General features: G+C 40.3%; 1 protein-coding gene across 1 annotated transcript in view; it reads left to right on the forward strand.

Annotated features, from left to right (window-relative positions):
- The window catches only part of SPAG17 (sperm associated antigen 17), a 234,388-nt gene that overhangs the window by 175,597 nt on the left and 45,761 nt on the right, over nt 1–13,030 (forward strand). Inside the window, exons 30-32 of the mRNA XM_046019408.1 lie at nt 1,031–1,248; nt 5,206–5,350; nt 7,335–7,489. Of these exons, the coding sequence (XP_045875364.1) occupies nt 1,031–1,248; nt 5,206–5,350; nt 7,335–7,489 (518 nt within the window). The remainder of the gene's footprint in view (nt 1–1,030; nt 1,249–5,205; nt 5,351–7,334; nt 7,490–13,030) is intronic.

Here is a 13,030-nt window from a genome sequence, read left to right on the forward strand (position 1 = left end):
GAAAATTCTCAATTATTACCTTTTCAAATCTTCTGTTCCACGTTTTGCATATATTAGAGACTTTTACCTCTCTTTTATTATTTCTATTACCTTGACTCTCTGAGAGTCATTCTAAATAATTTCTTTAGATCTTATCAATTCTTTTTTAATACTCTGGAAATAGAAATAAGTCCAAATTAAATCTTAGGACAAAGGTAAAGTTTAGCTTCATGCATATGTATTATTGGGCACTTCCTATTAGTTAAATCTGCATCTGAGGCCAAGATCCATCCTCTGATGCACACTTCATACTCTGAATCTGAGGAATCTTCATAGAGTTAACAGCCCTTCACTATCTTTGCTTGTAATTTGCTTCTGGGTCTGAGTTTACCTCATCATTGAGGTTTGATAACACTGGTCAATCTCATCTACAGATCATTCATCATTATTTATACAAATGGAGCAAATCTATCCATGATAGAGGGATTGAGATAGTATTCACAGAGTTCCATAAGGCTTTTTCAGTTCTGTATTCCTTTCCAAATAGGTGGTGGTGGATTGGAAGTGGGATGCATCAGATGATTATCGATGCAGTAGTTGAATTGTACAGATCCTCTCCCTTAGTGAGAGGCCAAGGCTTTATGCCTGATTGGTAAATTTCTTTGGAACCACAGCTGAAGAAAGCGGTTTCCTATCTATGAGTAACAAAATGACACAATCAGGGGAATAAAGAGTTAAAAAATCTGGTAAAATGCTAGAGTTCAGTAAGTCAAAAAAAGGAATTTAAGATATGGAGCAAAGGTAGGCTTTAAAAACTGGATACAAAACTCCAAATCTGGAATCCAGGGAGCTATAGGCAACATCCAAAATTATACAGAAATTGACCAGAATAGGTATTTTCCCACTTGAGAAATAATATAATTGATGAATACCACTTAGAATTTCCGTGTCACAGTGTCTGAAGCAGCTTACAGTGTGTTAAACTTAATGTATAACCTATGTAGTTGATATTATAATTATATTATGTTTGATTTTACTTGAATTTCTGCAGGAAAAAGTCACAAAAATCAGTCATCAATGGCACATAAGAATGAAAGCCATGAACCTCACCCAGAGACAGTTCAAAGAGTAACTCCTGTGGAGGTTCATGTAGGCACCTGGTTTACAACCACACCAGAAGGAAATCGGATTGGCACCAAAGGATTAGAAAGAATAACAGACATGACCCCATTATTATCCTTCAAGGCCACAGATCCTGTCAATGGAACGGTATGGCAAACTATTGTTTATTGCAAAATTTTATAAATCATTAGAGTTCTGAAACAACATATTAGAAGACTGCCTAGCAAATACTTAATTATTCTATTTGGTAAATAGTAGATGGATAGATGAACAGATGGATCCATCTTTGCAAGTGCAAAACATTTATGTGGATTTATTTTACTTGAAAAATGTACCATGAAATACTAATTTTTGAAATGAGAAACATCGTGAATATTGATATCACATTTAAGGCATATACGATTAATTGTGTCATTTATTTATGTTGAATGTATTTGTGTAATGTCTTATCTTCTAGAAGTTGGCAGGCTATGCTTTGTTCCTTTTTCTTTTTTTTTTTTTAAGAATTTATTTATTTATTTGACAGAGAGAGATCACAAGTAGGCAGAGAGGCAGGCAGAGAGAGAGGAGGAAGCAGGCTCCCTGCTGAGCAGAGAGCCAGATGCGGGCCTTGATCCCAGAACCCTGAGACCATGACCTGAGCAAAGGCAGAGGCTTAACCCACTGAGCCACCCAGGTGCCCCCTTTGTTCCTTTTTCTTTGTGTGAAACTGAAATGAGTGGTAGAAATTTGTTCATGAGCCATGACTCCAAAGAATGTATGGTATATTTAGGGAAATGCTCACATTAAATAATTCAAGAATTTGGCAACATTACAGAGTAACTGGACAAAAGATTTTATTTGTAGCCTAAGAATAAGTGACAAATGAATGGTGTAGAAAATAATGGTTTGGAGGCACCTTGATGGTGCAGTCAGTTAAGCCTCTAACTCTTGGTTTTGGCTCAGGTCACAATCTCAGGGTAGTGAGATTGAGCCCTATGTTATACTCTGTACATATGCAGAGTCTATTTGAGAGTCTCTCTCTCTCTCTCTACCCCTCCCCCTACTCGTGTGCCCCATCTCTCTCTCTCTCTCATAAATAAATAAATAAATAAATAAAATCTTAAAAAGAAAAGAATGGTTTGGCTTATGATGTGAAATCAAAACTTCTGGGATGAACAATAGTACCTTCTATGTGGCAGGCTTTCTGTTAGGGGATTGGGGTTCTGTGTACATTATCTCATTCAGTCTCCACACCAATGAATATCATATTATACCTATGAGGAAATCGGGCCTCAGCAAGTTGAATAATGTGGTCAAGAGTACACATTCAGCCAGCGCTAGATTCTAGTTAGGAGCAGTTGTTGGTGACTGAAAACTGAGCTCTTTCCATCCCTCAGCTAGTCCTCTAAAGTCTTATGTGGAGCCTTGCAGTACCCTCTGAATGTAAATGACATGATAGATAGGTACCTTATATCTGGGTTCTATCTTATAGGTGCCTTATATCTACCTTTGCTTATAACCATGTGCTACTGGTCAAAAGCAAAATGACTGCTCGCTATTGAGATGAATTACATTACCCAACCAAACATGTTTTCCTTTCTTCTTTAGTCAGCTTCTGAAATAATTTTGTAATCTCTTACCTTGCCTCCTAGTTGTATTTTTTGTGAGACTCAAACTACATATCATTATAGGATGGATATTCTGGTCACTTCAAACAACTCCCTTTTATTCAGCCTCTGATATAGATTACTTGGCATAATATGCAAATGAGATTAATATTTCTTAATAACTCTCAGTTTCCCTAATTATTACCTGCCACCATTACAGAAGCATGAACCAATGCCCAAGAGCCTGGATTCAAGCATTTGTTGCACATCATACATATAACAGAATAATAAAAACAACAGTAATAATAATACTTAACTGAGCGCTCACTGTTTGCCAAGCCCTGTTCTCCTTTTATTCTCACAAAAGACTAGTGTTTCCATTTTGCAGATGAGGCAAAAACATAAGGTTACATAATTTCCCCCAAAGCACACAGCAAGTAGTAGAGTCAGAATGTGGACCCCAAGGTTGCAATCCAGATCCCGTGTGCCTAGGACCTAAGGGCCAAGAAATCATGGGGTTGTATGAAACAAAATTGAAAACGGATTTTTTTTTTCATGACACATGACATGAAGTATCACTAAATTAGAGGCATAGGCATTGCCCTTGTCATGACACAGATCTGGGTTTGAACCCTAGCTACATTCCCTACTGGCTGTGTGACTTTGGACAAGCTTCTAATCCAATTTTACTTACTTACAAATGGAGATAATAGTGATTACCTGAAATAGTTGCTAAGATTGATGCCAGATCCAACACTATCAGGTGTTCAGTAAATATTCTTGCTGCTCTAGTCTTACCACCACTGAGGATAATGATTTTCCCACCGTATGCTGATCAGAAAGTGTCAGTGTTATGTGGTGTTATGAAATGTTTGAATAGTTCTAAATAACAGTGTGTGAATATTTTTACTGGATAAGAAGGTAGTATTAACTCTTGCTGACTTGATGACTGACTAAATGTCAATCACTTTACCAACATTATCTCACTTAATCCACATAATATGCCTGAAGTTGATGCTAGTGGTGCCTTCATTTTGCAGATGAGGAAACTAGAGCACAGAGAAGTTAAGCCACTTGCCTAGGTCAACCAGCCATTGGCAAAGTTAGGATTTGAACTCAGGCAGCTTTACTCCAGAGCTCATACTCTCAACCACTATATTCTTCAGTGGTATTTCTCATTAAATGCATTGGCTGAGAGTGCCAATGATAAGAGCCTAAAATAATGACAGCATGCATTTCTCTCAAATATAGTGATTTCTGCCTACTATAAAGAGATAAAGCAATTATCACCTGCTTCCAATAGCCCCAGAAATTTGAGCCAAAACACAGCTAACAAACCTACTGTCATATCCATCTGGACTCTTCAGTGAAATACTGTGTCCCTTACAGTTAAGACAGTACAAGTTAGAAAATACTTGATGATTGAAACATGTGCTACATAGTTTGCAATACCGTTATTGTCAGTTGGACAGCACCTGTGCAAGGAAGGGGAAGGAAACATAAATGGGCAGAGGGAGAAGCTGAGATGTGGCACAGACCGACAAAGCCTCAGCCAACTGGCAGGGGCTCAGGAGCTGGTATGCTCTGCCCCAGTGTCCCAAGTCTGGTAGCACTCCACGTTGGAACAGACCTGGGACATACTGTGTTGACCAGGTAACCATCCTTCGGCTTCCTGCCTTGGATGGTAACAGCTATTTTCCTTCTCAGACCTTCTATCCATCCTCCACAATAATCCTTTCCACTGGAATAGAAAAAGATTACAGGTTACCGTGGACAATCAAGCTAACAGAACAACCAGGCTTTACTCTGCATCTGCATTCGCTCTGCTTTAGGGAAGGTCACAAGGCAGCAAATGCAGCAAGATCAATGTGGCCCCTGCATCCAGCTGGGAGGGGGAGGCCCAGCAATGACCCACAGTGCAGCTTCCTTTACCCTTCAAGCCCCCCTGGGGCACGACCTGCAGCAGCAGATGAGAGCCTGTGAGTGTGTGGATCAGCTTGACACAGAGAAATTACAGCCTCTGTTCCCCACAGATCTTCATGTTCTGTGTTGATGGCATTAGACTGAGAATGGCAGCAGGCCAGGGAGCCCCCACGCACCATGCTCACTTTAAACCTGTAATTTTCAAGGAGGCAGGACCTAGGGTCATTTTCCCAGACAGACCGGGGCTACGCCAGTCCTGATGTTAACTTTTTTCTCACAAATATACAACAGTGGAAGGAACAGCAATTTTCAAGTCCAACGGCCTTAGTGCGACACCAGCCTTGGCGTTTGCTGAGTGACCGTGAGCAAATTTCTTAACTTCTCTGAGCATACATTCCCTCATCTACAGCATGGGGATAGCATTACTTGCTTTCCAGGATTGTTGCAAAGCTTTGACCAAATAGAGGAGATCAAACTTAAGGTTACAAATGGATAACAAGGATTTTGATGGTATTTCAATGAGGTATAAAAATAAATGGACTTGGGATTAACCGTCTGACCAAATGATCGTGCTCTGCCTTTGTATGTTCAGGTCATGACAACTCGAGAAGACAGAGTGGTCATTGTGGAAAGAAAAGATGGTACTCGGATAGTGGATCATGCTGATGGTACCAGAATCACAACCTTTTATCAACTTTATGAAGATCATATTACTCCTCCAGAAGATAATAGAATAAGTAAGTTTTATTTTTCAAGCATGGGACAATATGTGTCTTTAGAATAAGATGAGTACGAACCTCACTGCTTTTTTTTTTTAATATTTTATTTATTTATTTGACAGAGAGAGGGGTCACAAGTAGGCAGAGAGGCAGACAGAGAGAGAGGGAGAAACAGGCTCCCCACTGAGCAGAGAGCCCGATGCAGGGCTCAACCCCAGGACCCTGAGATCATGACCTGAGCCGAAGGCAGAGGCTTAAACCACTGAGCCACCCAGGCGCCCCATCACTGCTTTTTTTTTTTTTTTTTAATTTTATTTATTTGACAGAGAGAAATCACAACTAGGCAGAGAGGCAGGCAGAGAGAGAGGAGGAAGCAGGCTCCCTGCAGAGCAGAGAGCCCGATGCAGGGCTCAATCCCAGGACCCTGAGATCATGACCTGAGCCGAAGGCAGAGGCTTTAACCCACTGAGCCACCCAGGCACCCCTCACTGCTTTTTTTTAACCCACACATAAGAAGAGTAATTTTTTGAAGAACTCTGTCAACCAAAGAACACACGTGCAGTCTAGAGCAGGGACTCTATGGCCCTTTTGCTGCTTTGTTTTTTTTTTAATCCTCAATAGTTGTGGGAGTGATAACTCTAGTTGGCTGATGGATAGTAATAGTAACTTTTTCCATGTTCACTGCTAAAATATAGTCTGGATTGGTGGCAACTAAAAGTTAATAATCACAACTCCGTTGCCTGGGGCATTAGCTCTCAGACCTTTTTCTGTCAATCCTTACGGAATCTGATTTGCGTATAGGTGATCTCAGTAAGGCCCTCCTTCAATTCTGAACATGCCTCTCATTATCAGAGACAGCGTGAGAGAAGAACAAAGCTGCAGGTGCTAATTAACAGGAACCCGGGCGGAGACTCTAAAAGCATAACGCCTTTCCTAACCTAAATTTAAACAAGATTTTTAATGGCAAATTATTCCCTGACTCCCTTTCCTTTAATTCCAGAGTCTATTTGCTTAATGCATTAAGTGATTCCTTGCCAAATTAAGTGCAACAAAATTGGCAAGCCAGTGGGAAAAGAACCTTCATATCCCACCTGTTAGAGTGAGAATTAAAAGAACCACTGGAGAGGGCAATTTTAAAATATCTATAACTTTGAAAAGGGCATATCATATGATGCACTAACTCCACTTCTGGGTACATGTAGAAAGACACTCTTAACAACACTCTTACTCATTTGGACAAGGAAACAGGTTCAGGGTGCTCCTTGCAGCACCAAATATGATATCAAAATGCTGGGAAATAAATGTCCACCAACAGCAGAATAGAAAAATAAAATGCAGTATATTCTTACAAAAGAATACTATATAGTACTTAAAAGGAATGAAGTACACACATGCACACATATCCCCCACAACTATATATCAAGATGGTTGAAGGTCTCAAAGCAATGTCAAGTAGAAAATGTAGGTGTAGAATGATACATACAGTGTTATATAATGTATGCATATTTAAAACCACAGAAGATTATATATGATTTTGATACATATATTTATAGAAAAGATAAAAGTAGACTTCAAGAGAAGGAGATAAAGCCAGGGATAAGGAGAAAAGTGAACCTCAACTTACCTGCAATTTTTCTCTTATATATGTATTAAGAATGTTGAAACAGATATGGCAAAATACTAACAAGCGTAAATTTTGATTGGCGAATATATAAATAGTTAAATTGTTTTTTATGCTTTTCTGGGTGTTTTCAATTATGCAAAATAAAAATAGTAGTAAGAACAAAACAGCACATTAAATTAAGGAGCAAGAGTTATTCTGGAAGAATTCCTCTGCATTGACAGTGAGTGGGGCCATACACCAGCCCTGTGGAGTGAGTTCTCAGCAAATGGTCTCAGCTTCTAGCTCAGGTGGCCAGGAGACAGGAGCAAACTCAGCAGGCAAGAGTGTTTCCCAATATGTGCATCCTGTGAGATCTGCTTACCTTGCATTTGCTTGCAGCTGAGAGTCCTCAAACTGTCACCAGGCAGGTGAAGTGCATGCGGATAGAAAACTCACACTATGCCACTATCATCACCAACTGCGAGGACAGTAGCTGCTCTGCCACCTTTGGGGATGGGACGTCTATTATCGCAAAGCCACAGGGAACATACCAGGTGGGTCTAGGGAGAAATGACGAGTGCCAAAGAGAAGTGTCCATTTGAATAAGAAAACTCACTCCTCTGGTGAATATTGCAGCCACATACAGCTGTTGTTCCCTTTGTCTCATGTACTTAGAACACACTTCTCAATCTCTTTTTACTTTTTCATCTTCTTTTTACAATCCGTTGCAGAAAACCACTGTCCTGCCTGTCTTACAATGCTTTGGCATTTTCAGATCAAGGTTTTGAAATGTATTTGTTGGGATCTTTTATGTGGTAGGTGGCAGGCGCTGTTAGAAGCACTCATGTGATTTGTCCTGTCCTCTGTCCTTATTCACACTCTCCCATCTTTGCCATCTCCAGTCCACTGCCACTTTACCTAGAGTCCCCATAGGATGGGAGGGAGCATATGATCTGGGGTCCTAGGAGAACAGCTTGCAAAGCTTTGTTCTTGAAGGCTCAGCGAGGAGAACTCTTAGCAACTCCTATACCTTCCTACATTTTCCTATTAATCCCAACCACTTAGTGTCAGCCTGCAGTCTCTTGGAAGCCTTGGAAGGATTTGCCCTCATCTTTCCACTTGCTGGAGAAGAGACACAAGTGCCAGGATGTCACATACAATGTCACAGAATACTGAGAGTACAAAACCAGAAGGTGACTGACAAAGACCTCAGTGTCAAACATTACTGTGAAAGCTACTAAAATCAGTTTATCCCTCCCATCTCTCCAAATGATAATACCCTACTCCCTCTTCTTCCAGTGTAGATTATCATGGGGCAAGGCAGGTGCTGAAGGTGAGACATGATTGTGGTATGTGGCAGTTGGCTAAGGGGTGCAATCCTTCTTCAATACTCAGAAGGTCCATTTTCTTCAGCAGATTGGCAGCATCCATATTCTGGTACCAGGTGTGCTGCCAGATGTCATGAGAATCCCCTAAGATTCTGTGAGGAGGCCAGGTTTTGCCTTATTTTTATCATAGTACCAAACTCAAATGGTTACAGCTATGAAGGCAATGGAATTTTAGAACCAATGACAGTGTTGCCACTGGAGAAAGAGACATAAGCAGAAAAGAGATCCAACTTACAGACATTCAGTATCCACAATTATTGTGTAGCCACTTGTTCCTTCCAGGTTTGCCCACTCTCCCAAAATACAGCCCAAGAATGGATTGGAAGGTTGACCATTCTTGGTTGAGAAACACACAGACCTTAGTTCCCAAATGGAAAAAAAAAAAACTCCAGATAAATTTACTAATGCCTATTATAGTTCTGCAGTTTATAGCACTGAAAAATGGCATTCAAAAAATCCTCTGCCCACCCCCTATTAGTTGGTCATCACTTCATTGCTCACCAGCATGAGAACAATGGACAATATAATGAAGGAGGCAGGATTTTAGGGACTATAATAATAATAATAATAATAATAATAATAATAAAGGAGGTTGAGCTTGGTATAGTCCACCATTGTACCTTAGCAGCACTAAAATGATTAACCAAGACATCAAATAGGAAGCATGTATAACAGTTGTTATCCTCTGTGACTATAATATGCACAAAAGGGGTGTGACCATCCACCCAGCTAGAGGGTTTCAGGAAGACAAGATGACAAATAATGGGTCTGTTATCCCCCATGGGAAACCTTCCTCTGTCCCTCTTTCTAGGAACTGAAACCAATTTCCCTAGCCCAGAAGACGTATTGTCTTTCTGGGGACAGTGTGTGTATGTGTGTGTGTATATATGCTTGAACAAGCTTCTGAAAGAGAGTAGTCAGACTGTTCTTCTATGCCAGTATGATCCAGCCTAAGTGGTTCCTTTGGGGAAGATACAGAAATGTAATAAGCATTTATAAGAATGCTTTGGAAAAGGAAACCAAGAGTCCTTGTCTTTGTTAGCAATAACATAAACAAACACCTTATAATAATGGAATGTGGTTATATCATATACTCGGTATATGAAATCAGTTGGAAGAAGCAAATTTATAGTAAACTTTGAACTGTGAATGTAAAATATGAGAATATAAAATCAGGAGAATTCTATTTGCTAACTGGCTATCAGGTTAATCAAAAACAACCACTAGCAGAAAATGTGGATCTGTATTTGCCACGTTGAGTCTCTAGGTTTTAGCATAGATGTTTCTCCAGGTTAACATCCTAGAAAGAAAGGCACATCCTGTTTATCAGGTTTACTTTTGTCATTTCTATATTTCTGCTTCACCTGGTCTATGGTATATGTCTTAACAGTGGATGTTATAGGACATCTTTTTCTGTCCAGAGCAGCTTTCAATAAGTTACAGAGTCAAATCTGACAGTTTGGGTGAAGACTTTTGGAGCCCAGGAAAGCTGCAAATTTAACCAAACACATTACCTTCTGTAAAATGTACCTGAAACCATAGAGAAGTCTCAGAATTAGCCAAGATCCAATAGGGTTTTCTGGGCCTAGGCAATGGTGGATAGTCAGTATGAGACACTTCCAAAGTGATGAAGTAAGCACTCCCGAAAATACACTACTACATAAAGACAACTAGAAAACTGAAAATATTGTTCAAATCAACTTTTTGGCAAACTAAAATCAAAGCAAACATATAGAAGTAAATAATAGATTATAATAGAAATAAATAAAAGACAGAATAGAAAACCATAGAGAGAGTCAATGAAACCAGAAGTTGTTTCTTTGAAAAGATGAACAAAATTAACAAACTTTTAGGGACAGAGAGAGAGAAAGAAGGGGGGGAGACCCAAATTGTTAGAATTAAGATTGAAAGATAAAACATTTTTATAAATCTTACAGAAATGAAAAGAATTATAAGGAAATACTATGAAAGTCAACAGATTAGATACCACAGATGAAATAGATACATTTCTGGAAAGGTACAAACTTCCAAATCTGAGTCAGGAAGAACTAAGAACTCAGAATAGACCTAAAAGAAGTAAAAGATTGAATTGGTAATTTTAAAACTTAGCACACAGAAAAGCCCAAGGCCAGAAAAGCCCAGGGCCAGATAGCCTCACTGGTAAATTCTCCAAACATTTATGGAGGAATTAATACTGAAGTATTTTCACAAAGTTTTCCAATATATAGAAGAGGAGGGAACACTTCCCAGCTAATTCTGTCAGGTCAGTATTACCCTGATAACACAACCAGACAAAGTCATCACAAGAACACTCCAGACCAGTATCTTTTATGAATATAGATGAAAATCCTCAAGAAGATGCTAGCCAACAGAATCCAGCAACATGTAAAAAGGATTATACATTGTCACCAAGTGGGATTTATCCCAAGAATTCAAGGTTGTTCAAAATGCAAAAATCAATCAATATAGGAGAGTCAAGATGGCGGGGAAGTAGGAGGAGGCACCATTTCAACCTGTACCCTAAAGTGAGCTGATTACCTACCAAAGAACTCCGACCACCCATGAAATCAGCCTGAGATCAGAATTATACACGTCTGGATCTCTACTGGAGCAGAAGACGCCAGTGGCAGGTAAAGCAGACTGGGAGCATCGGACTGATATCGGAAGATAAACAAAAGGGGGAGGGAGCCACCAGAGGTGACCGATTGGAAAGTAACACCCCAACACGAGAGTGCTCTGCGTCTGGGGACCAGCATTAACTTGGAGTCTGGTTGAAAGCACTCAAAAAACAAACAGCAAAGGATCACGGTGGGGGGGGTAATAGTGGGAACCTGGGCGGTTAGGGTCAGGGACCTAAGTCCCCGGACCCAGGACAGCTCTCCTGGTGTGGAGCCAGAGAGAGTGCGGCAGAGAAATCAGATCTCCGTCCCTGAGCCGCCAGTGCGCCTGAATGCCAGCGCGCCTGAGAACGAGTGGGGTCTGGCTCCCGTGAGGGGCTGGGAGCCTGGCCAGACGGCAATCCTGAAACACGCGTGTCCCACACCCTCCCTTGGGATAGGTGCTCATAGGCGCTAGCCTGGAGCTCTGGCAGCAGGAAAAAACAGACATTCCCAGCCCAAGACAGCAGGAAAATCTCAGTGCGCGATCTCTGCTCGGAACCTCTCTGGCGGTCTGGAGCTGCCTAGACAGCCACCACTGCCCTGGTTTTGGGCACAACGAGGAGCTCCTGCATCCCCAGGGACAGTGACTCAGAACCGACTCTGCCAGCAGCTCTTGCAAAACATTCTGAGGCTTCTGTTTGAGAGGGAGGTTGGGGTGCTGTTTGCTCTCCTCTAAACCTCCAAAAACCATCAAAAGCTGTCAAGGCCAGAGAAAGCAGATGAAAGAACATAAAAACCCCCAGAGAACAAAAGGCTGAAAAAAAACAGTTTCCTGAAAAAAAAAGAGCTCACCCCCTTGAGGGGAGTGGGAGGACCTAACTCAGGGAACATCATTGTCTGAAAACCCATGTGGCAGGCCCCTCCCCCAGAAAACCAACCAGGAAGGAAGAAAAAAAAAAAAAGACTACAAGAGAACAACCACCACTACTTCATAAATTCAACTTTTATTTTTAACTCTTTACCAATATTCTGGTTCTCTTTTTTTTTATACATACAGATAATTTTTTAACCTATTTACCATCACACTGAGATGTCCAGTACATCAAATTCTTTAATAACCTTCTAACCTGAACTTTTTGATACATACACCCGTGTTTTTCTTTTGTTTTTCTATTTTTTTAATTCTTTTTTAATTTTAACTTAGTTTAGTCTAGTTTATTCTTTTTTTAATTTTTATTTTCTACTATACATATAGAGTTAAACTTCAAGGTAATCCCCTTTCCCCAATCAATGCTACCCCTATAGGCAAACCAGTTTCTAATCCCCCTGTAACTTAGGGAAGTTGAGTCCCTTAACAAAAACATCAAGATACCTTCAGGAAGAATCAAAACAACCTTCCTCACCCACACTGAGAATCTATAACCACTCTCCCAATTTTTCCTTCTGTCAGTGTTTCTGTGAATTTGTGTCTGTCCTGACAATATATAAATCTTATACTTGGGGTTCTTTCTGAGGAGGTTTTTCCCTTTTTTTTGCTTATATATACATATTTTTTTCTCTTGTCATATACTTTTAACACTCTTTTTGTCTGTCTGTTTTTGTTTGTATACTCCACAAATCTTACCTTGTGGCCCATTTGGGCTGAGCCTTCTCTTTTGTCTTCCCTTTTTTTCCTATCTCTCTCTCTCTTTTTTTTTCCTTTTTTCTTTCCCCCTTTTTTTTCTTTCTTCTTCTCTATTTCTTTTTCTTTTCTTTTTTCTCTCATTTGGGTGGGGAATCCTGATTGCACAGAAGCGTTCCAGGGTGCACATTAACTGCACCACAATCGATAAGTCCAGCTGCATCTGTTTAGTCATCTCTTACCAAAATGACTAGGAGGAGGAATACCCAACAGAAGAAAAATACAGAGGATGGGCCTTCTGCAACAGAACTAATGGCTATCAACATAGACAATATGTCAGAAAAGGAATTCAGACTAACAATTATCGAGGCAATAGCTAGGTTGGAGAAAGCCATGGATGACCAAACAGAATTGATTAGGGCAGAACTGAAAGCCACCAGGGATGATGTTCACAATGTTAGGGCAGAACTGAAAGCCACCAGGGAT

This window comes from Meles meles, chromosome 1 (genome assembly GCF_922984935.1).
Source record: "Meles meles chromosome 1, mMelMel3.1 paternal haplotype, whole genome shotgun sequence".
Lineage (NCBI taxonomy): Eukaryota > Metazoa > Chordata > Mammalia > Carnivora > Mustelidae > Meles > Meles meles.